We start from the raw sequence: 27,890 nt of genomic DNA, 5'->3' as shown, positions 1-27,890 counted from the left end.
TGATAGTAACTGTGCGTGTTCTGCAAATAAAGTGCACAGTAGCCATACGTACTCACAGACTACACATCTGTAAGATTGGAGCAAGCAACTAAAAGCAACTTAATTGTAGAGCTCTACCCACCTTGCCGGGTGAGCAACCGGCGTTGAAAACATTGATATTATTTAGTGCACTGTAGGCTAATGCTAATTTCATGATGTCTAAAAAAAAGGCAAAAAACAAAAGACTCACCGACTTTTTCTCGTCGAAGAATGCTGACAATTTGGAAGGAAAACATGCAAACGTGCAGACAGCTTTGCGTGAAATCTTCGGATATTCACTTTTTAAGAGCGAACTTCAAAAGCAGACAGTTGAAGCTGTTATAAACGGTAATAATATTGGTTGCCTATTAGTTTTTGATATTTCTTAATCTAATAGTGATATACAGTATAATGCCATCTAGGCCTAGGCCCTACGTACTTCATCGTTGTTTAACCCTTGCAGTAAACTAACTGTTAAACTTACATTGCAACGTTAAGTGTTCACTACGTTCGTGCAACGCTTCCCATGTTTGTGTGTGTCCCCTTTCCACATAAATATTCTCCCCCAGCATTTGGTGAAAGTGCTATCACATGAAACTACTGGCCCAACGTATATTAGCATATGGGTTCCTTTTGATGTTATATACTAAGTAGGCTATAATAAACTGACTATACTCCTACTTTCCTAGGAAATGATTTGGTTTCAAAATCATGACACCAAGCTCACCATCCCTGACATCGGACACCTTTCTCAGCAGTGATTTCAATACATATGATACTGGCCAATTGTAAAAGATGAGTGTCAAACTAGAGGTGTAGTGTCAAGGATTGAAAGCTGCAAAGCTGAATACCATGCCAAACATGCTGTAGTGCCAAGTAGCGTTATTGCACAAAATTAATTGGAGTCACTGCTATATGATTGTAAAAATCTGTCAAACAGCCCTATGCTTTATTACACTTTTAATACTGTAATCTTGTGTAGCCGCTAATACTTATTACTAAGTAATGTGTTTACTGCTGCACACTGACAGGCTAAGTGATTCTTTTTATTTGGTTGCTGTTTCCGCAACCAGAAAATGTGCTGACTTAGAAGTCTTTGCTGAATATCACTAAGTATAGAAATTTCAATAATACACTACTGACAGATACCATTACATGATATTTTATATCATATGGTATATAAAGAATTGAAACTGTGTCTGTGAAGAGATTGAATGACCATTTGTAAGTACAGTATGATTGTTCTTTATCTTCAGGTAACAATGATACTTTCGTATCTATGCCCACTGGTGCTGGGAAGTCCCTCTGCTTTCAATTACCTGCCTTGGTAAAGGAAGGTATTGCCTTAGTCATATCACCTCTAATTGCACTCATAGAAGATCAATTGAAACATCTGAAGGATAAAGGTATTGAAGCAAGAACCCTCAACTCAAAGATTACCACTTCTGAGAGAGCAGAAATCCTTACTAACCTCCAACAGAAGAGGCCTACACTGAAGTTATTATACATAACTCCTGAGCAAGCTGCCACTCCTAACTTTCAGGTGAGCTTTATAATATTATGGTATTAAAGGTGAAGGAGGGGGAGAGAGAGGGTTTGGAGGAGGACAGGTTATATCATTCATTTCCAACAAATTATCTGAGATTACTGTACATATATTTTACTAAGTGTACAGTACAGTATATGTAAACTTAGAATACCAGGTCCACACCCTTTGTTCTGTCAGGGTTTGCTATATTCAACGTTCAATGGTCCAATTTAATTGCTACATTCACTCCTGTTTCAAATGTCTTTCTAAAGCACCTCACCAAGACAAGACCTTGCACTGGCCTTTTGACGTGCAGTATTTCTGTTTGGAGTATGACAAAAATCAACGTTGGTGGTTGTATGATTGTGGGCTAGGTACAGTAAAATGATAAATTGGTATTACCCTCCATAATAAATACACAAAAATAGTTGTAGGCCTATACGATCCATCTAGAGAGAGGTTTTTTTGGGTCCAACGCCTGGTGTTCTTTTCACCTAACCTACACATCTCTCCTACAGAGTACATATTAGTCATTCTTTGTTAGTTTGCTATATGTATTTCAGACAACCAAATTTGCTGATCGGACAACCAGAAGTAAGACCTACTTGTCCGACGGACATGTAACCACAAAAAAAATCCTTAAAAATTTGCCTCGATGCATTTACAGTAGTCTGCCTTTGGATGCTTGCTACTTTGTAGCTGCACTATGCAAGTAACTTGTGCGATTTCAACATTCTCTGTCTCTACAGTAGCTACGATTCAAAATGTATAGCATAATTGGAGTAGTGTCTGATTCATATGTACAGTATATCTTAAAGGGTGTGAAGACTCGCGCAAAATGAAACGTCTTATGCCAGTAATCTGACCTAGTTTCGAATGAGGTGTAACAGAAGTGTTAGACACCACCATCGATCCCCCAAAAAACACACACACAGCTTGCTACCATCGGTAATTAGACACTAGTCTACAGTCAGTACATACAGCTGTGGTCAATACCCAAAGCACAGTGTACAAACTCAGGTCCAGCTAAAGATAACAAGGTATCACGTTTCATTACTGTACTGTCTGCATTTTGTAGCGACACGAACAAAACGTCACTTGCAAGCAACGGAAAGTTAACTTTTTCAGATGGCCGTACGCGGTTTGGGGTGAGTCTTCAATGCCTTTAATTGGAGTTGTATCAGTTACACTTGCAGATTACAGTACTGTACCTTCCTCTTTCTCAGCTGATCCTCACTGATTTGCTCCGTCGAAAACTTCTGTCCTACTTTGTGGTCGACGAAGCCCACTGCGTGTCCCAGTGGGGACACGATTTCCGTCCAGACTACCTCAAGCTTGGGTCATTTCGTAAGAAGATCAAAGGCGTCCCCTGTATCGCTCTGACAGCGACGGCCCCTGCTCACGTCCAGAAAGATATCTTGACACATCTGAATCTACAGAATCCAAAGATTTTCAAGTCCAGCTGCTTTCGTGGTAACCTTAACTATCAGGTGGTCTTCAAGGACCTATTGGAGAGTCCTCTGTCTGATGTAAGGCAGTTCGTAGAGGAAGTTCTCGAAGACGACAGACAAAACGGGGTAAAAAAACATGAATGTTGCTCTTTATACTGCAGTAGAGTTACAGTAGAATGTTTATTGTATTTTACTGGGAATAGACTTAAGACTGACAGAAGGCTTGTCGTTCACAATCAGTGTTACAGTAGTTATTAATTAGAACGATCAACTAATTTTCTGGTGTTAATTATAAAACTTCAACAACTTCTGACAAGCTTTTCCTTTTATTACTATTTTTTTTACCTGTTGTCTTATTTTTTGGCTGTCTCATGAGGTACTGTCTTTTCACACTATTGTGTCACTGCGCTGTGAGCATCTCTTGCAAGTTACCGGCACAATATTAAATGTTCATTATTACTATCACGTTATTTTCTTTCAGTAGGGTCCTTCTTTTCTAAATTAAATAAGGTCGCTACTTTTTCGCTTAATTTTCATAAACGTCTTTGTCTTGGTAATATTAAAAAATTGTAGCGATATGTACAAACCTCCTTAAACCCAAAGTCAATGCCTTGCTTTGAAAATAAATATTGCTTTCCTAAAAATGATAATATTTGAGACTGACCAGTTTATCTCCAAATGTCATCCAGTTGCATGGATATTAATTGCTGGTTATACTCCTGGGAAATTTATACTTATTCATTTATCATTCCTTCATTAATGTAATCTATTTCTTATTTTGTTGAATACCATGTGCGATAGGATGGCACAGGGTGCGGTATCATCTACTGTAGGACCAGAGATTCCTGTGATACGGTCGCTCAACAACTCGATACTGATGGCCTGTCTGCAGTATCCTATCATGCTGGACTGAAGACCGCGGACAGAACAAAGGCTCAGACAGATTGGATGGACGGAAGAGTATCGGTCATCGTAGCAACCATTAGCTTTGGAATGGGAGTTGATAAGGCATCTGTCAGGTATGAACTGATTCTGTGAAGGTGGAGGACGTTTGTAATGCGTTTTTGGCAGAGGGCGCAGTCATATCGCTCCTACATTTCCTGAGAAAAGTCTTTGTGTCCTAATGCGTGTGACCTATCCTGTGTACAGTGCCATAGCATATCTCAGTCTTTGTGCTAGTTGTGAAGATATATGTCTTAAAAGATCTTGTCTTCAATAATAATGAGAAGAATCCCAGGTATAAGTCAGTTTATTCCATATCAGAGACTTGGATACAATTTGACTGATGTGAAAAGATTAAACTCAGTTTAGCAGCCTTGATTGAAAATAACTCGAAGAAACTCTCTGATTGGTTGACGACCAGACATGTTTATAGTTGCCAAACGAAAGATATGATTGGTAAAAACCGTGTGTTGGTTCAATATGTCACACTATTTGTGAATCAAGGAATGTGCAGGTACTTTGACCAGAAGTGTCCGTCAGAAATTCTCAAGGAATTCTCAGTGATTTCAGAGACTGCAGCTTGTCAAGTTGAGCAAAACTAGTTAGGACCGATATAACAGTGCCCCTCTGTTGATTAAGGGTGTGTCTGAAGATACCCCCATGCATTCCACCAATACAATATTTTTATGACAGCATGTTAAACTACTACCATCTTTTCACTGGTACCAGTTTCCTTTGTAAAGAAAAGTAATGTCCCGTGAAAGATGAACTCTGTTTCCTTAGTCCACATGAAAGCAGGAAAAAATGTAAAGGGTTAAGCAATTATAGAACAACAGATCTTTAGGAAAACTTTGCAGCTCACAAAATTGACTGTAATGCTGGATTAAATGGTCTATGAGCTTGCACAGTAGTTATTGTAGATACAGTTCAATCATTGTATTCCCACCTATCTCTCAGACCAATATGTAAATAAGAAGATGGAATTAATTTTGAAGACACTTTTGTCTGCAACAAATGTAAAGTCACACTTGAAGACAAACCAGTGACAGTTGAACATCGAAAGATTTTCAGATCAAATTTTCTCCATTAGATTTTAAGGTACACATTATGGTAATTTCAAATCAATGTGTTAGATGCATAAGTTTTTCATAGCTTGGACAAGATAGTGACCCAGGACTAGGGCTTACGCATATATGCAGTTCAGAATGCGAAACAACGTATTTCGTGAATGACCAATTAGTCCAACAGAATTTCTATCAATAAACAAAAGTCTGCAAGGGGCATTGATTCCTATTTTTTACCAGTTTTCTCATTAGCTTTCTATTCAATTTTGGAACCTTTTCTCTCTCTGGAAATAATCACAGTTCTTTGTTCATCTGTGAGCGTTGTGGTTAAGGCAGTGCACTGATGATCTTAGGATTCCAGGTTCGAGCCCTGGCCAGATCACTATGTTGTGTCCTTGGGCAATACTCTTTATCTCCATTGCCTCTCTTCACCCAGGTGTGTAATGGGGACATGTGAGATAAAACTGTCAGCTGGGCACAGTTTAGCTGCTGCCATGTGGAGGGATTGTCTCTATGTTTAACAGGTTATCGTTAACCAGGGTAATATTGTAAAGTGCTTCAAGCCTTTGGGAAAGGCGCTATATAATTATTATTATCATTATTATTATCTGTTCAGGTTTGTGATTCACTTGACCATGCCTCAGTCGATGGCTGGCTATTACCAGGAGTCAGGGAGGGCTGGCAGAGATGGCAATGAAGCCTACTGCCGGCTTTATTACTCCCAATTAAATAATCACAATTCTTTGTTCATCTGTTCAGGTTTGTGATACACTTGACCATGCCTCAGTCGATGGCTGGCTATTACCAGGAGTCAGGGAGGGCTGGCAGAGATGGCAATGAAGCCTTCTGTCGGCTTTATTACTCCCGCCAAGAGAGGAATCTCGTCTCTTTCCTCCTCACTAAGGATCTAGCAAACAGGAAGAAAAAGGTGAGAATTTATGCTACATTCCCAAAGAATACATCTTAGGAAGAAAACAAAATAACTGACTGGGAAATTACTGGCAAACATTTAAGAGAGATCAGAGGCATTTTGGGCTAAAATGTGATTTAAACCAGTAATTACAAGTCCTGTGCTTTATCAGCTGAGCTATCTGGCCTGTAGTTGACAACGATTACCTCCCATGCACAACCAGTGCTTTTCAAGGGTCACGATACCATACTTAAGGTGCAGCTAAAGATCGCACCTCAGTATCACCCATTATACAACCTGGGGGGTAGGGGAGGGGTATGAAATTGAGTAGCATGTCAGGAAAAAAATAACGATTTATAACATTTTTATGTGTAAGAAAACAAGGAAATGGAACTCCACTACTGTTTTTTTTCCTTTTGATTTCCGTAACCAACAGCCTAACCTACAGCACAAAGACTGTAGTTGTACTTGTATTAGTGGGTTTGGTTGGAATGCAAAGATTTAAGTTTTGTAGAAACATATATATAGATATGCACTCATTGGGACCTGTTTGTTTTAACTTTTGAGCTAATCATTCACATTCTGGTATTATCCAGCTATTGTACATGTTAAGCTTAATATTCAGTGAATTTTATGGTCACTGACATCTAGTAACAACCACAATTTTCCTAGACTAATATCCTATTAAATGAAAACAGCTAATTTTAAAATGTATCTTTATCACATGTCATCCTATGGATTTTCCACATGTGTACAGCCCTGGTGATACTTAGTAGTTTTTGTTTAAACTAAACTTAAAAAAAAAGTTGTTTATTAATGTGCCAGATCTTTATAAAACAGAGGATCTTTCATGTTTTCCAGAAAGGAGCGAAAGATGACGGAACTCGATCTAAGGCTACCATGCAGAGTTTTAACGCTTTGATAAAATTCTGCGAAGAAAACTAGTAAGTCGATAGTTTTGCTTTTGAGACAATGTTTAGCTACTGTAAATGCATCCTAAAAGAATCCCGGTCAAATGAAATGAAATTGTCATTGCAGCAGCTTACATTTAGTTTACATTTCGCTTACAATAAGTTGCCAGTGTTTGGTAGTATTTTAATGCAAAGTCTGCCATGTTATGTTCTTATTAATTGTTTTGACTAATCTAATAGCTACTTGTGCATTGTTTGCAGCACAAGATTTGTCAATTATTTTAAGGATGAATCAGTTCATTCAGTTCTAAAAAATTTCATCACCAAGATACTTTCTCATATAAGTATTAATCAGATATGATATGCAAATTGGAAATTGCATGATAATTGGAAGTGCCACTCCAATATAGCCAAGATACTGCACCACGTTATTAAGAGCATTTAGGATAGAACGTTTAACACAAAGTTACATGTTAAGGCGGTCGATACATTATGCAGAGATTGGGTATATTATGCTATGATAGGTGATTAGTTTCATGTTTGTACGTGGTATCAGTCAGTGAACTTTAAGTTACAATTGAGTTAACTGTAAGCTACATCAAGTTACATTAGAGTTACTGTTAGTTACACTAAATTATTGTAAGATATAGAGTTATTGTAAGTTATACCAAGTTACATTATAGTCACTGTAAGTTACGTCAAGTAACTGTAAGTTACATTAGCGTTACTGTAAGTTACACCAAGTAACATTAGAGTCACTGTAGGGTACACCAAGCTAATGTAAGCAACACAAAGTTACATTAAAGGTATTTTAATTTATAACAAGTTACAGTAGAGTCACGTTAAGTTGCACCAAGTTACATTAGAGTTACTTTAAGTTATACCAAATTACATTAGAGTTACTGTAAGTTGTACCAAGTTACTTAAGAGTTACTGTAAGTTACACTATTTTACATTAGAGTTAATGTAAGTTACACCAAGTTACAGTAGAGTTACTGTAAGGTACACCACGTTACATTAGGGTTCCTCTAAGTTACAGTTTACAAGAGTTAATATAAGTTACACCAAGTTACATTGAGGTTCCTCTAAGTTACAGTTTACAAGAGTTAATATAAGTTACACCAAGTTACATTAGAGTTACTTTAAGTTACAGTTTACAAGAGTTACTATAAGTTACACCAAGTTACGTTAGAGTTCCTTTAAGTTATACAAGAGTTACTATAAGTTATACTAAGTTACATTAGAGTTCCTCTAAGTTACAGTTTACAAGAGTTACTATTAGTTACACCAAGTTACATTAGAGTTACTTTAAGTTACAGTTTACAAGAGTTACTATAAGTTATACTAAGTTACATTAGAGTTCCTCTAAGTTACAGTTTACAAGAGTTACTATTAGTTACACCAAGTTACATTAGAGTTACTTTAAGTTACAGTTTACAAGAGTTAATATAAGTTACACCAAGTTACATTAGAGTTACTTTAAGTTACAGTTTACAAGAGTTACTATAAGTTACACCAAGTTACGTTAGAGTTCTTTTAAGTTATACAAGAGTTACTATAAGTTATACTAAGTTACATTAGAGTTCCTCTAAGTTACAGTTTACAAGAGTTACTATTAGTTACACCAAGTTACATTAGAGTTACTTTAAGTTACAGTTTACAAGAGTTACTATAAGTTATACTAAGTTACATTAGAGTTCCTCTAAGTTACAGTTTACAAGAGTTACTATTAGTTACACCAAGTTACATTAGAGTTACTTTAAGTTACAGTTTACAAGAGTTACTATAAGTTACACCAAGTTACATTAGAGTTACTTTAAGTTACAGTTTACAAGAGTTACTATAAGTTACACCAAGTAAGTTACATCAGAGTTCCTTTAAGTTATACAAGAGTTACTGTAAGTTATACCAAGTTACATTATAGTTCCTGTAAGCTATGCCAAGTTAAATAAGAGTTGGAATATATGCTATGGCAGGTTATCACAAGTTTATGTTTGTGCAAGATAGCCATCATTGAACTTTCTCAAAAAGAAAGACTCAAACTATTGATAATTCTTCTATACAATGGATGAATGTAGAGCTAAAGACTGGAATACCAATACATAGAACAAAAATCAATGATCAGCGACCACTGTACATTATATATGTAACTTAATGCTTTTAAGTTATTTATCAAAATTCTCCGAAGGCAGTTCTATCTCTGACTGTCCCTTCCCTGCTCCGTTACCCCTATCCCGTCACCACTTTCCCTCAAATAACAAAAGGTTATTGTCTTTGAAAATATATTGTATTCCTTAAATTTGTTGCAGTGTACTGTCATTCATAAGAATTAATCATATTAATACATTTAGCACATGACCTGTGTAGTAATGTTAGTTAAACACACAAATAAATCGTTAAACTACTGTCATTGAGCAGTATCTGTTGGGTACAGGTATGTGTAATGTTTATTAATGTCAATAGGGTCCATTATATTCTGTTAATGTGGAATGTTCTGTCATGTAAACATTGCATGTTGATCAAACCCAAATCTGTTTGCTTCGTAAGTTTTACCTCAATATGTTGACTTTACAAGTCGAGAACCTGAGGGCGATGTGCACTTTGTGTGTACCTTCTTGTGTCTCATTGAGTTAAACCGTCATTCATTGAGTGTTCTTGTATCTCATTGAGTTAAACAGTCGTTCATTGTGTATTGTGTTTTATAGTTTTGATGTAGGATTTGGGTACAATTCTCATTGTTTTCGATTCAGTTGCCGGCATGCAGCCATCGCTAACTTCTTCGGAGACGAGAAGCCTAACTGTAACAAGTCTTGCGACGTTTGCCTGGACAAGAAGAGTATCCAAAAACAGCTGAACTTTCTAAACGGTGGACTGTGGAAGACCGGAAGGGGGTGTAACGGGTATAACTCAAGACCAGTGATGTATAGTGACAACATGGAACTGTATGGTGGAGGTCGACCTATGCAGTAAGTATGCTTAATCGATGCCATGAGATGCATATGACATGTTGGGGCCGGGGGGAGAGCATATGTATGTGTGGGGGCAGGGGGCAGGGATTGAGAATGATGGTCGTGACATCAGGGAAATACCCATGTGTATATACGTGTAATCTATAATATCTTTGCTTGGTATGATCCACAGGGAACATAGAACTAAAAGGGAACAGTTAAACAAAATTGTCAAAGGAAAGGAAGAAAGATGGAAAATATTCTGCATTCCTGTTGTTGAGATAAATTCAATATTAATAGTTATTCATTATATTTTGGAAAGTGTATGCAGATATGATAAGGAATGTTTTTTTTTTTTTTTGCTTTCTTTATATAAAATGTGCAATACGGAACTGACAAGAGAAATTAATTTTTGAAACAGTTTGAAAAATGTGTCTATTCAATTTCACTCGACAGAAGCAGTGGACCGTGGAACGATTCTGGAGATGAGGATGATGGGAAGGAAGGAGAGGAACAAGCCAGGAAGCACAGGAATAAATTAATCCACGATGAATTTGCAAAAAGGAGAAAGGTGATCCTATAGAAACATTGAAATCTCGAAATCAGCTGGACTTTGTTAGTATTTGATGGGCACCCTAAGTGGAGTGTATATATATGCTATAAGGCATTCAGATCCACACGCTATGCAACTAGTGACATTGCCTTACGTTGAACTCGGTATGGGTGGGATTCGGTGTTCATAAACTATTGATGCTCAGATCAGATTGAAATGAAGTGGCTTGGTGTGTTCTAAAGTACTTTTTTATAATCCTTTGAGTGAAAAAAAAGGCAATACAGTAAACCAGAGTTTTATCCAGAAATAGACAGAAAGGAATCCAATTTGCAACCTGGTTCTCAAAGTCTTGGAAGGGGGTAAGGAGTGGGGGGGGAGAGGAGGGATTCGAAGGGTTGGGCTGTCTTCTTCCCCTTTGGCAACAGTTTGCTATAATTGAGAGAAATTTCTGTGCAGAATGATGGAATCTTCTACAGATTTTGAAGCATAGGAACCTCAACTGTTTACTATTTATGGTCAATAACTTATAATAATAGAAATAATAATCAGCAGTTATTTTACGACGCTTAATCGACCACAAATGTGGCAGAAACCCGCAAGGGCTTATGGATTACAACTTACATGTCGGGTGGCTTCCCATTTAACATTTTAACTCATATTTGTAATCTTTTCATTTAGAGAGTCATTTCAGATTGGAAAACCTTAGATTGCTCTTGGATGTAAAACCCACCTTACTATGACCTGGCCGTGTATCTAACTTTGAGCCTCCAGATTGCTAGGCCTCATTGCTTAAAAATGCCACTGCCTTCATCCATTCGGCCACAGCACTGGTGCGCCGTTCTTATAAAATCTATGAACAATGCATTTGATTTTTACACACAGTTTTTCTCATTTTTAGAGGCAGACACTGAGTTTTGAAATGGTCAGTTGGGAGAACAATAGCCTAGTTAAAATTGTAATAGAGGAATCTCAATAAAGTTTCCTGGATAAATCCTTACAGTAAACAATTGAGATCCATATTTGCAGTTCCCTTCCTCTATTGTTGAAATAGATTTCCTCAATTGTTATTATTTTCCTCAATTATCGCTAATATCTTTATTTGTTTTTATCTCATCTACAGGGCCAACCAAAACTACAGAAAGTCGAGTTTGAGCCACCATGTAAGTGTGTTGTTGTACACGATTGTTTGGACTAAAAATTTAAAAAATATTTTCCTACTGAAAGGATCATCTCTCAGATATGCTAGAAAGTCATATAATGGTCACTTATTTTCAAACTTCATAAGTAATTTACTGCCTTTGTTAAAGTCATCCTTCTTAACCTGGTGTTCATGGACCCCTAAGAGATATGGGGGGGGGGGGTAAGGCCTGTAAAGTTAATTAAGTCTGTAGGTGGTGCAGGTGAAAATTTGGGCCCACAGAATATGTCCAGCAATATTGACACCACTGTGAATGGGCACTTGGAGTCTTGAAATAATGCTTCGTGGCTGCACAAATATCAATAGCATGAAACGTTATCAAATTGTTGAATCTCTGCTCCTCATCTCCACCCTTTTGTTGTCGACATAAAATATATGGCTTATAACTAAGAGAATAAAAAAGACTTTAGATACAAACTGGAGCAATTGAGGGGGGTTGGGGGGGGGGAGATGAGGGTTGGTACTGCAGGAAGCCTGCCTGCTTTCTATCAAACTGAATGTATGTGGAATAGGCCACTTGTCCCTCACAGAACCTTAATACAGATGCAGTAAATTTTGTTACATTATGTTTACATACAGCTGAAGATTGCCCCTTACTGGATGCTGCCAATGAGAAAATTCCAGGTTTGACAGTAAAGGTAAGAATTGATATCTTTTTGATTGCCTGTTTCAAATGACCCTCTGGACATATTTCTGCCTGTCACGGCAGATAAACATATCGTGTTTGCTATTCTAGAGAAGTCTAAAATAGTTCAGATGATTTTTGGCCATTCTCAAAATTTGTTAAGCAACTGAATCAAATGACTTCTGGATTATTAAAAAAAAAAAAATGACCCAGATTCGTTGATATATTTAAGTATAGAAAGAAAAAAAAATAATGTAATCCCTCAGTGAGTGTTGCATAGAGATTTTAGACATTAGACAATATCCTATCAAATGTATTTAACTTGTCCTTAGAATGTAGCCAGTGTTTTATTTGCTTTGCCGTAAACTGAGGCCAAACTTCTCAGGATATTATCGAGGTTGAAGTCTACTCAGGCGCGGATGATTTTATGAAAAAAATTCCAGTTGTCCTATGGGCAACCTGACAACTCCTGTAAGTTCTTATCAAAACAGCAAAGATGGCTGTCTAACAAAATTAACAAAGTCATGGCTGAGTGCTTATTACTTTATGTAAGTTTAATCCTCCCTAAGGAAAACAGAAGGCAAAGCTTTGTTTCATTTCCAACAAACAATTTAAAATTCTCAGGCCAGAATAATACCCTTAAAAATCAACCTTGACAGATAAAAGAAATTAAAAACAGTTATGATAGACAACAATCGCCACTGGCGCTCGTAACTACATCTCAAACAGCTCAGACCTCCATAAATGCTTTTTTGTTTTCTAGTATCACTCATGCTTTAATTGTATTGTAAAACTTGATGTATGAATCCATCATCTCATAAATTAATACCACAATATCTACCAAATACATACATGATAAAATTCACCTTTTAATTAAACTACTGAAGAATCCAATTAGGCTTTATTGTAATTTGTGTCAAACTATCGTTTTGATCTTTTCCTACGTAAAAGTAATTTTCTATTAATGTAGCATATAATAACACCATAACAGAAAGACCTACTGCCCCTTGGCAATCAGAGACTATTTACCTGAGACAATCAGAGACTATTTATCTGCCAAATTCCAGGAAATTGATACTGTAAGCATTGTAATTATTGCCTGTAGGTTCTTGCAATTGGCAGAGAAAAACATTGACATGAATATTTGCAGGGCTTTGATGAAGCTAACACGTGCGGCTTATAATATCAACTGGCCTTGACTTGATTTTGTCTTTGGCATGCGTGTTCTAAATATGACAATGTTTCAACTTCCTTGTGTCAACTATTGGCCGGAGTAATGTAACCCTTTTCAATTGTACTTCGTTTCCTTTTGTAATGTATTCCACTTTTCCTCGCGTCCATGATTTAAAATTGTATTTAATTATTTACCTTATACTATGACAGCCATTTATCAGCTTGTTGTTAAGAATTAGCCATTCAGCCATTGATTTGATATTTTGTTAAAAAAAAAAAATACTTTAAAGGATTGGTTCAGGTGTTTGACATGTCTATTTTGTAAGAAAGAGCACAAAAAGACAAAAAGAACAGTGAAGAAACTACCATGATAGCATGCTCTGTTAAGGAGATATGACACTTTGAATATAGCAAAATTTCTTTGAAAACGACTGGTGTAGAATGACTTTAATACTGTGAGGGTGTGACGTCACATCCTCACTTAGTTAACATTTGTGAATATATTTCTTTAAAAATTATTTACATTTTTAACACATTTGAAAATAATATAATCAAAAATTCCTCATATGTTTAATCTCAAATACTTCCTTTGACAAATATGAGACCTCCTGACATATCTTTTGGTTGAAAGTCATGAAATCTCACAAAATATTTAGAGAAGAAAAAACAAAGACTTTTCAGGAATGTGAAGATGTGACATCACAGCTAGTCAGATTTCAGGAGATTCTACACAATCTGATAAAACTTTACACTTGAATATCTCTTTAAACGAAAAAGATATTTGAACAGTTTTTTCACCAATGTGTTTCTTTTATTGTCCTCTTTCATATAACATAAACATGTATGATAACTGAACCAATCCTTTAATGCCATTCAGTGCACCTCAAAGCCTTATAGACATTCTCACGGCCATGTTTGCCAGTGTTACCTAACCCATTTGTACCATGTATTTTTAAACTCATTTCAATATCTTTATATAAGTTTGCTGTATGTAGTGAAAACCAAGTACACATACGTCTTGAAATTCCCTATCTGCAATACTACTACAGATTTTGTTAAAATTAGTTTTAGGTAGAATCTTTGATGTCACTTTATTGCAAGGTACTGTACTTCCAAATAATACAGCAGAAATAGAAAACTGGGATTTACCTCTTACTGTATGTGAAACTCGGTAGCTTAAGGTGACCAGACGTCCCCGATTTTCGGGGACAGTCCCCGATTACAGTGTGCTGTCCCTGATAAACAAGTGTCCCCGAAAATGTCCCCGATTCGTCAAAATGTTCAGGAATTTCGAAAATATCACACATTATTAGTAAAATAATTGTAAAAACAATGTTTAGTCAAGTGTGCAGTCGCAAAGGGAACACGAATTTATGACACAAGCAACTCACAAGCTCTCAAAGAACCACGTAAAGTACGTGAATTTCATCTAAGAAAAAGCTCCTTTTTTAAAAATAAAGTTGATTTAAAAAGTGCAAGCATCTTAGGCACTTGAAAATTTTCCCCTCCCCATATCAGTCACGCAATAAATGTCCCTGATTCCAGTCAGGAAAATATGGTCACCTTACGGCAGCTTAATATTTGCCAGAACCACTAGATATTGTATTCCTGAATTCACGGGTCACAATTCTCAGTCTGAGGAGACACTTTTTAATTTTATTTGCGGAAAATTTGTTATCTGTCAAAATTTGTTGCTCTGCATATGTACCTGTCTATTTATCATTTGTTTATCATTGTTTTTTATTTTTTTTTATTTATCATTTATTTGCATTTGTTTACACATTTGTTTACACAGGACTACCCTCATTAAACATGACAACAATAAAAAAATAAAAAAATGTGTCTATTAAGACTGTCAGAATATTCACGGTCACAGTCACTGTAACAATAACATTACCCTTACAGAGAAATAATATCCTCCAATCTCCATCTCATTATCTTGTCCGTCATTGGAGATACGGTCTGTTGCAGGTAACCTTACATGTTGGCTGGCTAAAACCTTCCTTCCTGCAGGAAATGGATCATGGTTCATGTTCCTCAGAAACTTTACTTTCCTATTACATATATATTTATATATATATATACGGGCCAAAATCTTCTTGCTGATGAAATAAATCCTTGTAATTTGGCATTTTTTTTCATTTAGCTTTTCAAGTTCTCTGTATTATAGAATTTTTTCAATCTCAACAGTGTTCTGGAAAAATCCTTTTTTTTTTGCTCTGTGAATAAAGAATATCAACATTTTATGTTTGAATGAAAGAAAGAAAAGTCAAAACATTTACAGTTCAATTGCCATGATGATGTCATTTCACTCTCTTGTTGCCAGATACAAAATTGTACAAACTTTCATCAAATTTGAAAATGTTCATGTTTCATACGTCAAATGCTAATGAGACTGTGGTTTTGACCTTGAGAAAAAGAAAAACAACGAAAAAGAAAGGAAGCTAAACAATTGGCAGCATATCCAGTTGGCTATCAACTTAAGGCACTCGTATATCCCTTTTAAAGGGGGGGATCTTAAACTCTTTGTACTTGCACAGTTTACCACTTTAATGCATGACAGGTCGACCATCAATTTATTCCTACCAGGAAATACTGTATGCCTGCATACTAGCATACTGTCTGGCCACTCATGAGTTTCTGTTTCTGTCTGTTGTTTTTAAATATCAGTAGTCTGCGCCAAGTTTAATACTTGGCTGAGTGCCAAACATTCAATTGTTTTGTTTCAATTGTTTTTCCTTTTTGCCTTGCATTACAGTCGAGAGAGTTTTGTTTGAAAACATTGGAAAACAGTTTGGCCAGTAACAGAGATACAGTGAAGATTGAAGGCAGAACTGCTCGGTGAGTCATTTTCTTAGTTTATGTATCTACATATATTGTATTTGCTGAAGACTTTGATGGTATTTATGATATAATAACAACAGAGCACAAATAATAAGAAATTATGGAGGGTATAAAATTGTAGAGTTTTTAGACAATTTGGGAGATTATTCAGTTAGTCAAAGTAAAGTTTATGGGTGGCCTTTTTTCGCGTGTGAAGCTGTGTATTGAAAGAATGTGTACATTCAGTGTTATATAGTATTATGCAGTTGAGTGAGATGAGTAACATAGATCAATAAAATGTAGTAGTATTTTGATGTCCAAAAAAAAGAGTCTGAAAGATCAAGATATTGTTATGCTTTTCCTTTCCAGAGATATTTTCAACATGGCACTGACCATGGAACACAAAGTGTTCCAAGGCGCCAAGAAGGTTAACATGTACAAAGCCAAGATCATCAGCCTGGTAAGATCAAGTAAGAGATAGTAAGAACAGAAAACGGGGGGAAGATCCTGCAACATGCACACAATTTATGATTTTATTTTCCCGGCCTAGAAAATTGAAAAGTACGGTTCAAGTAATCATTCAGACAATCCATCCATCAGTATTTTTTTCTTAGCCCCTAATATTCACAGTGAAGCAGTATTCAGTGGTGCTTAGAGACAAATATATATATATATATATATATATATATATATATATATATGTATATGTATATGTATATGTATATGTATATGTATATGTATATGTATATGTATATATATATATATATATATATATATATATATATATATATATATATATATATATATATATATATATATATATATATATATATATATATAGGCGATATCTCAGTTTAGGTTTCCAGGGAGGTGTATACAGTAGTATTGCACATTTACACCTTGGTGTACATGTCATTCATATTGTATATAGTGTACACCCCCCCCCCCGTTTCATCTCCACACAAGAATTTAAAATATTTCTAATCTTATAACCCAACCTGCATGTAGACCAAATTATAGACACAATTTATAGCCTAACTATGCCACAGAATGCACCATTTCATATTTAAGATGTTTATTGCTGGTTGAGGACCCTCAGATCCACCTTCATGGGAGCCTCAACAACCCCTAGGGCCACACATGTTCCTCTGCTGACTCCATAGTTGAATAAAGTAAGGAATAGGTTGCAGAGGGGAGGGAGGCAGAGGTAAGGGTGGGGGGGGGGTGATATAATGAGGTACTTGGAGACACTGAAAGTATACCTTGCTTTGGTGTTAAATGCACTAGAAACATGGTCGGATGAAATCAAATCTGAAGCTGGCATCCACATTTGGAATCTCACTGAGAAATATGAATATTAATGAGAGATCATACATGTGTCAAAGTTTAAAAAACATTTTCTGACGATATTTGACAAAAAATCTACAGTGAAGATTTGTTGCTGTACTTCAGAAGAAGTACCAGCAGAAACCTTAATGTGTTTTTTTTTTTTTTTGAGTTGTATTGTATAATCTTGTATTGCTAAATATGATTATAATTTGAAAATATTGATTGTGTGTCTCTGTACATTTAAAGATGATCATAAAAATGAATATAATTTGAAAAAAATGATTACATTTAAAGATGATCATCAAAAAAATGATTATAATGATTATAATTTGAAAATATTGATTGTGTGTCTCTGTACATTTAAAGTCATCAGAAATAAAGAAGTACACAAAAGAAGGAACGCCATACACGCCCATTACTTCAGAAGATATTCTTGGACCAGGAAGACCAAAATTGGTAAGTTATGATCTAAAACAACACTATGCACGACATTGGTTCATTTTGCTTCCCCTTGTCTTTTATCTGGGAGGATTTCATGGTTTCCCCATTTAAATTTTTCTGTCTTCATGTTAAGTTGTGACACCTCCAATTTCTCCTGAAATTAGGTTGCCGCTCAAGCACACTACCAAACATAATGTACATGATATATATTGCTACCTTTAAGGTGGCAATACACGTCTGTTATTGCTCAGTATCATAGCACAGCATCTGCTGTGGTAGCACTGTAATACTACCATCATCATCATCATCATATGGTAGCACTGTAATACTCACCTCCCTTTATTGATGTGCATAGAGCAACAGACAAGCACCAGAGCAAAAGTCTACATTTCTCTCAATTAGGTTAAGAGAGAACATGCAGGGTGGCGCCCAGATGTGGATGAAATTTGTTGCAATTTCCCCTCCCTACTCTTGCTCCTACCTCCTCCCTAATACCCCAGATTTGCATACGATTGGTGACTTTACTGTCTACCTTTTTTTCAAACAGGCACTAGGTGGTTTCATGAAGGCATCCTCTCTTTTAGAGGGAGGAGAAGTACAGGGTCATCAGGAAGCCACATCGTCAACGAAGAAGACACGTCTAGCCTTCTGGGAATCGTTGATCAAACCAAAGTCTAACGGCCAGGGTGAAGCTGCCTCGGAATCAGCAAGGTCTGTGTCCGAACCAAAGTCAGACAGTAATCTTGAAAAGAGAAATGCAATCGTCTCAGAGAAGAAAGAGAGGATAGACGGTTGGGATGATCACACAAAACATGTTCTCCAAAAACAGGAGCAAATTGAGGAGGATGGAGATGTAAAATGCAGCAGAACTGAGTCGGAGAGGAAAGAGAATCACAAACCAGACAAGCAGAATGTGCATAGCATTTCTTCGAGTTCTTCCGAAAGCGAGGATGACTCCGAAATTCCCCGGTGCGGTTATTACAGAACCGCAAAGTTCCGGTCGGCTCGGCAAATGTTGAAAGGTGTGGATAGAACGGACGGCCCACCAAAGAGTTCTAGAATTGATGGAGTTATTTCATCCAGTGGGGAGGATGAAGAGCCTGAGGGAGTGAAACCTCACAGAATGTTACCTTCTTCCCGTCTTCGGCAAATGTTGAAAGGTGTGGATAGAACGGACGGCGCATCAAAGAATTCTAGAATTGATGGAGTTATTCCATCCAGTGGGGAGGATGAAGAGTCTGAGGGAGTGAAACCTCACAGAGTGTTACCGTCTTCCCAGAATCCTTTGCAGCTATCTAAGTACAAGAGAACAGGAATGGATTATTCTATTGACAAAAACATAGGCGTAAAAGCAGAACACGACAGCAAGGACACGACTGAACACGACAGCAAGGAAGATGTTATTCAAGATATATTTGGGAAAGACGATAGCGACTGCGAAGACGGCAAGCATTCTATGCAGTCGTCCAATCATAGAGTAACACCGATCGTTTGTTCCGATAATGGAGAGAATCGGGCGACTTTAGAACCCGACAGCAAGGAAGACGTCATACGGGATATATTCGGCACGGACGATAGTGACAGCGAACAACCCAAGATATCCAATCTAGACCTACTGAAACTCTCCACGGAAGAAAACGTGGATACATTCAAGAGACAGAGCGAAGAACGGATCAATAACATATCTTCCGTGTTCGATGTATTCGGCAACGACGAAGATGTCGTCGTTGAGAGATCTCCTTCACAGTTCAAGCCAAAGAGGAGAACTTTGAAGAAGACAAATGATTTACCGCTCAAATTGAACAGGGATGACAAAATGAAGAGAAAAACATTGCCTGAAGGAGAAAGGAAAACTGATGCTGAACTCTCTGTGGTTCAGGAAATATTCGGCTCAGATGAGAGTGATAGCGAAAATTCCTCCGCAAAAGCTGCCAGAGAAAAATTCAAGACATTAAAAAGTATCGATAAACAGACAGGAAGGCGTGCTAGTCCGGCCAAAAATCACCTGAAGGAGCAGAAGCATGTTAAAACTGAAGAGGGAAACCAGGCTAAACCGTCCTTACCAAAGAGAAAGTACAGTTTTGACCCGTCAAGGTTAGAATCATATCAAATCTTTTAAAGTAGCCGATTACATCTCTTCAAAAGAAATTAGTTACGCATTAATGTTACTCGTAACACCAGATTTATTCAAATGGTACAAAAATTTTTTTTACCTTCCACAAAGGTACGATTAATTGGTCGTTAGCATTTTTTATGACATCAAAGGGATTTCTAAAGTTGATAACAAAACTGCTGGAGAAATTTGCCATCGTTTGGTCAACACACGACAACGTCCCAATTGCATTTGGTATCGTGAAGTTTTTCTCAATTTTCTCAAAGTAGGCAGTAGTCATCAAGATTAAAACTGTAGCCCATCATGATGAAAGCAGTTTTTTTTCAATTATAGCTGATTCCACACAAAACCTTACCCATACTTTTGACCTATTTGATAATTTGATCTCAAGGTGAATTTCAAAATTGTTCATATGCAGGTAACTATTCCCACAAGGAATTTTAGTGAAGAAATTACACTTTCTTCTATGGCCAAAATATATTCTGATATTAGATTACTGTAGTCGAGGTGTTGAAATAAGTCAGAACGACTACTTTGGTTTTCAACGCGCGATGAATTGACCAAAACTAGTATGTTGATCTCTCTATTACGACCGGTGATCACACTAGGGTAACTTAAAATGCCAATTATTTTTATGCAAAGTGAACCATAAATGAGAAAGTGACACTCACAGTTCATGTAGTGTAAAAAAGTTTAATGTTGTTACTTTATTAAAAGCCAACAGGAGCAGTTTTGTTATTGTTGCTACTAGTCTACTATTGCGTTTAACACCGCACTGACTGAGGTTCATCTCAGTAATCACCATCATCACTAAAATGTTTCACTATCAAATCAAATCAAATCAAAAGGAGTTTAACTCCTGGTCAACCTGGCGAGAGGTCCTACAGGGGATAATAAGTTTTTTTTTATAGAATAGACACTTTTTTTTTCTTGGAAAAGTTGTCTATGTTCAGTCAGGGAATTGCTGGTAAATGAAGTCTTATTATAATTACATGGTACAGATAGCCATAAACATACTCGAGGTCGGAGTCCAAGAGCCAATCACCACCATCATCATCGCAGTTTGTTATACTTTATACCCAACCACCAAGGGTTTTAACAAGTGTAACACATTTGTGAATGAATAAATGGTTTACATTTGGCTCAGACATCTCTGAGGCTCATGTTCAAATCATCTCTGACTTCAAGATGCCACTGAAGAAAAGGATGATGACACTATCCCAATGTCTGATTCATTCATAAATGATTTCAACAAACTTCATAATTATATGTCTTTGTCAGAAACGATACTATCAGGATGTGGTATTAAGCTAAACTTAGTAATTATTGCTTCTTGCTTCTTTTTTCTTTCCATAGTCCGGTAAAAGACATCTCAGGGAAAGAGGAAAATGGTGATAGAATTGAGAAGAGGAAATTGGAGTTGTTAGAGGAGGTCTGTAGGTTTTTGCCGTTGTTTCTTTTATTATTGTTATTATCTATAATTGACTGGCAAGTCGATTCACCTTGCACTACACCATTCGCTTTTTAACATGTCTCAAAATTGCAAATGCCATGATTTTCTCTCATATGGACTATTGCAATGGTCTTTTTATCAACCTCCCGGCCTCCACTATTCATCCCCTACAAAGGATCCAAAATTACACGGCTAAAATTATTCTCGGCAGATCAAAATATGATAGTGCCTCCGCAGCATTGAAGGAGCTGCACATCCTCCCCGTCAATGTCTGTGCCGAGTACAAGATCCTCCTCCTCGTTTATAAGTGTATACACAATTCAGCACCAGCTTATCTGTCCGAGTTGCTGGAAATTAAGACACCTGGTCGTTCAACACGCTCGTCAAAGGGCATCCTTCTTAAGGTTCCTTTCACACGCCGCAATTGTTTCGCAGGCCGCTCTTTCAGCGTCGCTGGCCCTAGACTTTGGAACGCTCTCCCCGTCGACACAAGAAATTCAAAGACCATCAGAACTTTTAAAGCTGCTTTAAAGACTCATTTATTTAAGAAATCGTTTTGATAATTGTTTTGTTTGTTCAGCGCCATTGAGTGTTTTTTTACAGTAATGTGCGCTATACCAAGTTTTACTACCTTAACCTTAACCTTAACCTTAACTTGGTTTTGACCTTCAGGAGCTCTCAGGAGAGGTTGTATGAATTATTTATGAATTTTTCTTGCATTGGCAAATGGATTTTCCTTAAAGGATGTCACAAAGAGGTGAAAATAGTTATCAGTTGAGACAAGTATATAAATGTGACAAAGGATGTCCAGGCTGTATTCTAACTGTCTATGCTCTCTAGAGTAACTGGTTCTTCTTTGGGCAGCCCCTTTAAGGTTGGTTTTGATTGGTCGAGAAGATGAATTTGTCATTTCGGTGATTGTTCAAAGTCCCAAGTTTTCCTCAAGCTGGTGTATCTACGAATAGAGGGATAATTTACAGTTCATTCCACAAGACTCGAAAAGAGTTACCAGGATTTTGAAAACTGTAGTCTGTTTTGAGGTTGCATCATTTCTAACCAAGCCACATAACATTAAGAGATAATCGGATACCCCTTTCATATCTATGATCTTTTACACTTTTCTCTGGTTGTAACAATTTTGGTGCGACTGATTTATTGAGTTGTAAATTCTTGTGACCCAAAAACAGAATATTTTTGTTACCCACATATTTAATGAGATATTTTAATTCACTGTGTCATTCACCTACCTTTGAAAGTTGCTGCAACTTTTCGTCGTCCCTGCTGCGATTTGGACGATGACCCCAGTTCCATTAACAGTATTTGAAGATAATTGCAAGTTTGTACTTCTTCTTTATCTATTACAAAGAATTCAAGAAAACGTTCAAAGTTGTCACCGAGTGACACAGCAGCTGCCGAGTCACCAGAGAAAGCGGGGGCAGCCAGAAAACAAAGGGCTGTGACCTTTGACCCAGAGGTCATAGACAATGAAAACCAGACATTGTCATACCACAAGAAGAGGGTCCAGGTAAAGTTAGCCACTGACATCAAGAAGGTTGTAGCGGATGCAGTGGTTAAATATCTGACCCCATATTACAAGGATAACAAAGTTACGTCCAAAGTGAGTAATTGTCAGTTTGATTTTTTTGGGAGAAGTTTTGCATTCTTCTTTCTTGTTGTTTCATTTGTTATGTATATTGAAGAGAGCCTCTTATATGTGCCTCATATGTATGTCAAATACTTTTAATTAGAGACTTAACGTTAGACATGCATTGCAGGGAGCTGCTATTCTATGCATTGTGTAGCCACGCCCTGCTATGCAAGCGTGTAACAGGTCCCTGCTAGCAGGTGTTGTAGCAGCTCCCCACATATAGAGTGATTGGACCTACTCATCTCCTGCACCAAGTAGGAAATAAATTAGAACTTTTAGCAGAATGTTAATGAAGAGAAATCCCTTAATCCGTTACGGGTTATTTTCTAGGGTCATTTTTAGCCACGTGCATTAAAATCAAACCAGAAACTTTATAAAAAATATTAATAGTTTTATAAAAGTTTGAAATGAAACAAAAACGAATTGTACTCTTGTAAATTGTAATAACTGGAGAATTAACTACTACAATAGTGCTTGATCAAGTTTAGAAGGGAAGTCTGTTCTCTCTTTATCTGGTTTATCAATATTTGAATCTTTCAGGATCTCTTTAAGTCTCTGGCCAGGATCCTGACGGGTGATATTCTCTCAGAGGACGATATAGAACACACTAATGGTAGGTTGTATTAAACTGATCTCACTACTTCTTTCTTAACCTGTGTCTATGCCAGTTTTGTTTTGGACCAGAAGGTGGGGGAAGGGAGATTGACCAGGGCTCTGTTCCTGTTTACAACTTCCCCCCCCTTTCCACCAGACCTGGTCCAACCTGCCATACCTGATTAAACCATTGGCTGACACTGTGTTTTTTTTTTATATTGCCGTTACATACTGTAATATTTCTTTGTAATACTTTAATCACAGGGAGTAGGTTTCTCTGTCAAGCCCGCGAGGGTTTATCGTTCTAATTCCTTCACATCATATCTTTTAAGTATGATGACCGGTTCAAGTCCCGTTTAATATACCTCTTTTGAGAATATCTGCATTCCCTTCCACAATTTTTACAATACATTCAGACTTCCTTTGTGTCCATTGTTTAACTCAATAACGGTACAATGGAAATGTCATGACCTAACTGCGAATTGATTTTTTCAGTTAAATTTAGTCTAATTCTCTGTTACTTTGGCTACAGAAGTGGAAAAAATGTAACTTTATTTCAATTTTTTTTTTTTCTAATGACAACTATTATCTGGAAGATTTTTGACAGACCTTCAAAAACCGTTATTCTCATTACCATTGGATGCAATTTGCAAATACCATGTATGTTCACAAGTTTTGTGTTACACATGTCTTCACGACTGTTCCGATGTTTCTTTACAGCAAAATTCAAAGCCAAAAAAGCAGTCAAGAAATATTTCCACAGTCACAACATGTGCAAATCGCAGACGGATCTACCTTCAGGATCATAGCCGGCAGAAACTCAACAGTTTAGCCCCCGTAAGGAGGTGCTTGCTGAAAGTGGTTCGAAGCCGACGAAGAAGTTGATGAAAAGATTCTTGACTACTCCAGAGGAAACGTCTGTCAGTCATAAGATGGCGATTGGAGATGCGGAGAGATCTGGATGGTAGAGTGGAATTTAAAGAAATTACTCAGAAGTAATAATGAGGGTAGCTTGAAAAGCTTAAAAGTTGTTCCTGGTCTGAGGTTGTTTTTCCTGTCGGCAGGTGTGATCAAATTTCCGAGAAACTAGTGGCAGTGTTTTGTTTTTCCAAAATTTGTTGTCCAACCTTTGCACACGTAGCTCCTTCTGGGCAAGACTTATAAGGATTCCTTTCTGGTTGTCCCTCGGACAACCGTGTTTAAATTTCTGCTTGTCCGTACGGCAAATTTACTCATCTGAAAAACTGTAGAAAGCAATAAAGAATGGCCAATACATACATTGTAGGAGAAAGATGTGTAGGTATGGTGAAAAGAACACCAATATTTACACTGTAGGAGACATGTGTAGGTTTGGTGAATAGAACAGCAATACGTACACTGTAGGAGACATGTGTAGGTTTGGTGAATAGAACAGCAGGTTTGGCCCAATGAAATTGCCTGTTGAGATGATCATAGTCCAACAAGTATTGTTTTGTTTTTATTTCCGTCTCTCCAAACGAAATGGAGGTTGATACTTATTTGTCACTTTTGGGTGAAATTTAGTTTCAAAGCAATCTGAGTCTGATGTAAGCAATTAGTCTTCCACAGGCAGAACAGGAATTTAGTCGTCTGGGACGACCAAACGAATTTGCCCTGTTGTAGCTGCGGCTGGAATTTACTTGAGCCTGTAGCTATCATTGAACATTAAATGTTGACTTTAATAGGCAGATATTGCATCTGGTCTGTGGTTGACCAATGCATGCCATAATGATTGTAAACTTGATTTCCAGACATTGATGGATTTGTGGTCATGTGACCACTATAAGTTTGAGTCAAAAAATGAATCTGGAGTTACTAAAAAGTCGAGGGAGTTGATGATGTTAATTTCCCTTTTTAAGTGTTGGAATTAAATTTATTCTGCTTTTGTGAGGAAGATGGTTAGATTTTGTTTCATTAAAATGCAAAATTTGTTGTAACATTTAGTTTAAGTTATCATTTTTGGTTGCCATGCCATGAGAAAGAAAATCCATGAATGTTAATACAAACAAACATTGGAAATGGAATTGATGTAATGATATGAAGAAAGATTTTCTCCTCAATTTGAAAGTTAGTGAGAAATCGTTTGAGAAATCGTTTAGAAAGGTATTTCATTTGGCAGCACATTTCATGAGTTATGTTCCAGTGAAAAGTTGTGAAAAAATTTTAAGCAGCTAGTAGTGGATCTAGAGTGACCTCTGACCTCTCTAATCACCAAAAGAATGAGCCCAAATAAAATGTATGACTGCTTTGTTGCATTAATGTAACAACAACATTAATAAGTATGAGTCAGTCAAACTTTAAGACTTTCCCACAGATAATGTATATCTGTATAGCACAATTTAGAATCGACCTATTTCTTTCAAATACTTAAACCTATCGTAACTTGCATGAAATAGTTAAGACAATATCTCTTTTAAATTTGACTGTTATGAATTGGGCTAATTGCTAGCTGTTTACATCCAATATGGAGTGGATGACCAGATGAGGCATAGCATTAACACAGAACGATGCAATAGTTACATGTGAATGAAGGTGTTATAAATCTCTCTAAGATTAAAGTTCCCCAAGTCTGGTCTGGGTTTGTGTGAGTGTAGCTCAATACAACTGACAGCTTTTAGTTAAAAACCATTGTAGAAGATCAACTCTAGTTCAGTATAAAGTCTGATTCTGGTTTTCTCACAAAGGGACTATTTTCTCTGAAAGTTTTTGGCAAAGGTTTGGTATTCTAACTTGAAACGTACAAGTAAGATTATGAGGTTGACTGTAAACCTTATCAGGAGTCTATATATGTAATGGAAGCTTAACAATTACTCCCCAAGAGGGAGTGGCATAGCTTCTTGGGATAGCATAGTATTACCTACCTAGTAGTTTTTGATCATTACATTATGAAGACTTGGCTCATCATATCTATAGATCGAAGCTATCATCTCTGGGCTGAATGCTTTCTCTAGTGATTCTGAAAGGGGGAAGGGGAGGGGGGATGCATTGTTTTGTCCGTTGGTTATAGCAGATTCTGATCCAATTGACAGAATTAATATTTTGATATGCAGGTTTATGAACAGAGAAATTTCAATGCAATAGTCAAAATATTCTTTTCCTACGAGAAAGTGGTATTCAAAATTTGGCTCTTCTAATCAGCCAATATGTGGAAAAGGGAAGATATCAAATCGGTGCCCCCATTCCCCACTTGATTCTTTGTGTTTTTCCAGCTGTGTTTGAGCTATCATGAACAGCTAAGAAGCATTTTACCTTCAGTCCCTCATTTTTTTGCAATAACCCTGACGGTTTCAACTCATAAAATACCGGTTATAAATACTTGTGATTCCATTATGCTACTGTTTTACCAGGATGTACTAATAACGGCTGGCATAGGCAAGATGTTGTAAAAGTTGAATTTAATAGAACTATTTGGTGAGATTGTGCGGTAAGTCATAACTTCCCTAACACACAAAACTCTAGCAGTTTGTTTCTTAGAATAGTGCTTTTGATATCATTTATGGTGATTATGGCAAATATTTCTGTATGTATTTTAGATCCTCCTGCAAGCAGGAACTCGTGAAGAAGCCTCATTGGCTTATCAAAGCCGCAAGCTGACCGAAGTCAGTCTCTTACATTCATATTTAACGTCCATGATTACGAATTGTCAATTGTCAACAACTCTGTATCTGGACGACACACATTAATCTTGGAGTGACTCGAACCGGGGACCTTATGATTGGAAGGCAACGGCGTTAACCACTGACCTAACACTAACACTCCATATAGCTTTAAAGCACAAATAAGCATGTCATGCATATTCAGATTTCAGAATTATTTAAACTATGTAAAGCTTAAGGGACCCTTACTTAAACATAGCTGACCTATAAGATAGGCATCTAAGCATGCAGAATAGTAGAGTTGCTATTAAGGCCATGTTGTTTTAGAAAAGTCTTCTAAATCGTTTAGAAAAAAAAAGGTCATGGTGTTTTTCCGTGTTACTTCCTAAAAGCACAGAGGAGAGAGAGGGGGGTAGAGAAGAAGATGTTTTGCTTGTTTTTGTGCGGGGCATCTCTGTGTGATCATTAATATGGGGAAACACATTTGCATATTAATTTGTAATAATTTGTGACTGGGATTCTTCTAACTGTTTGACAATTAACCAATACTTTTG

The 27,890-nt window shown here is 36.9% G+C and overlaps 1 protein-coding gene across 2 annotated transcripts; it reads left to right on the top strand.

Annotated features, from left to right (window-relative positions):
* On the top strand, positions 1-27,823 carry LOC139980326 (uncharacterized). 2 transcript variants are annotated; one of them, XM_071991924.1, is made up of 18 exons: positions 5-366; positions 1,275-1,561; positions 2,773-3,123; positions 3,799-4,016; positions 5,763-5,931; positions 6,775-6,857; positions 9,575-9,790; positions 10,229-10,343; positions 11,446-11,485; positions 12,103-12,161; positions 16,080-16,162; positions 16,514-16,604; positions 17,840-17,929; positions 18,462-20,008; positions 21,384-21,459; positions 22,847-23,098; positions 23,669-23,741; positions 24,443-27,823. In XM_071991924.1, the coding sequence occupies exons 1-18, from the start codon at positions 192-194 to the stop codon at positions 24,529-24,531; spliced, it is 4,014 nt and encodes a 1,337-aa protein (XP_071848025.1). In that variant the 5' UTR covers positions 5-191; the 3' UTR covers positions 24,532-27,823. The 2 variants fall into 2 exon arrangements, with proteins under 2 accessions (XP_071848026.1, XP_071848025.1); XM_071991925.1 differs by lacking the exons at positions 22,847-23,098; positions 23,669-23,741; positions 24,443-27,823 and adding an exon at positions 22,136-22,798 and having other exon boundaries at positions 1-366; positions 21,384-21,556.
* Positions 27,824-27,890: the final 67 nt, after the last annotated feature.

Source organism: Apostichopus japonicus, chromosome 14, assembly GCF_037975245.1.
Source record: "Apostichopus japonicus isolate 1M-3 chromosome 14, ASM3797524v1, whole genome shotgun sequence".
NCBI lineage: Eukaryota > Metazoa > Echinodermata > Holothuroidea > Aspidochirotida > Stichopodidae > Apostichopus > Apostichopus japonicus.
This window is presented reverse-complemented; position numbering and strand designations above follow the sequence as displayed.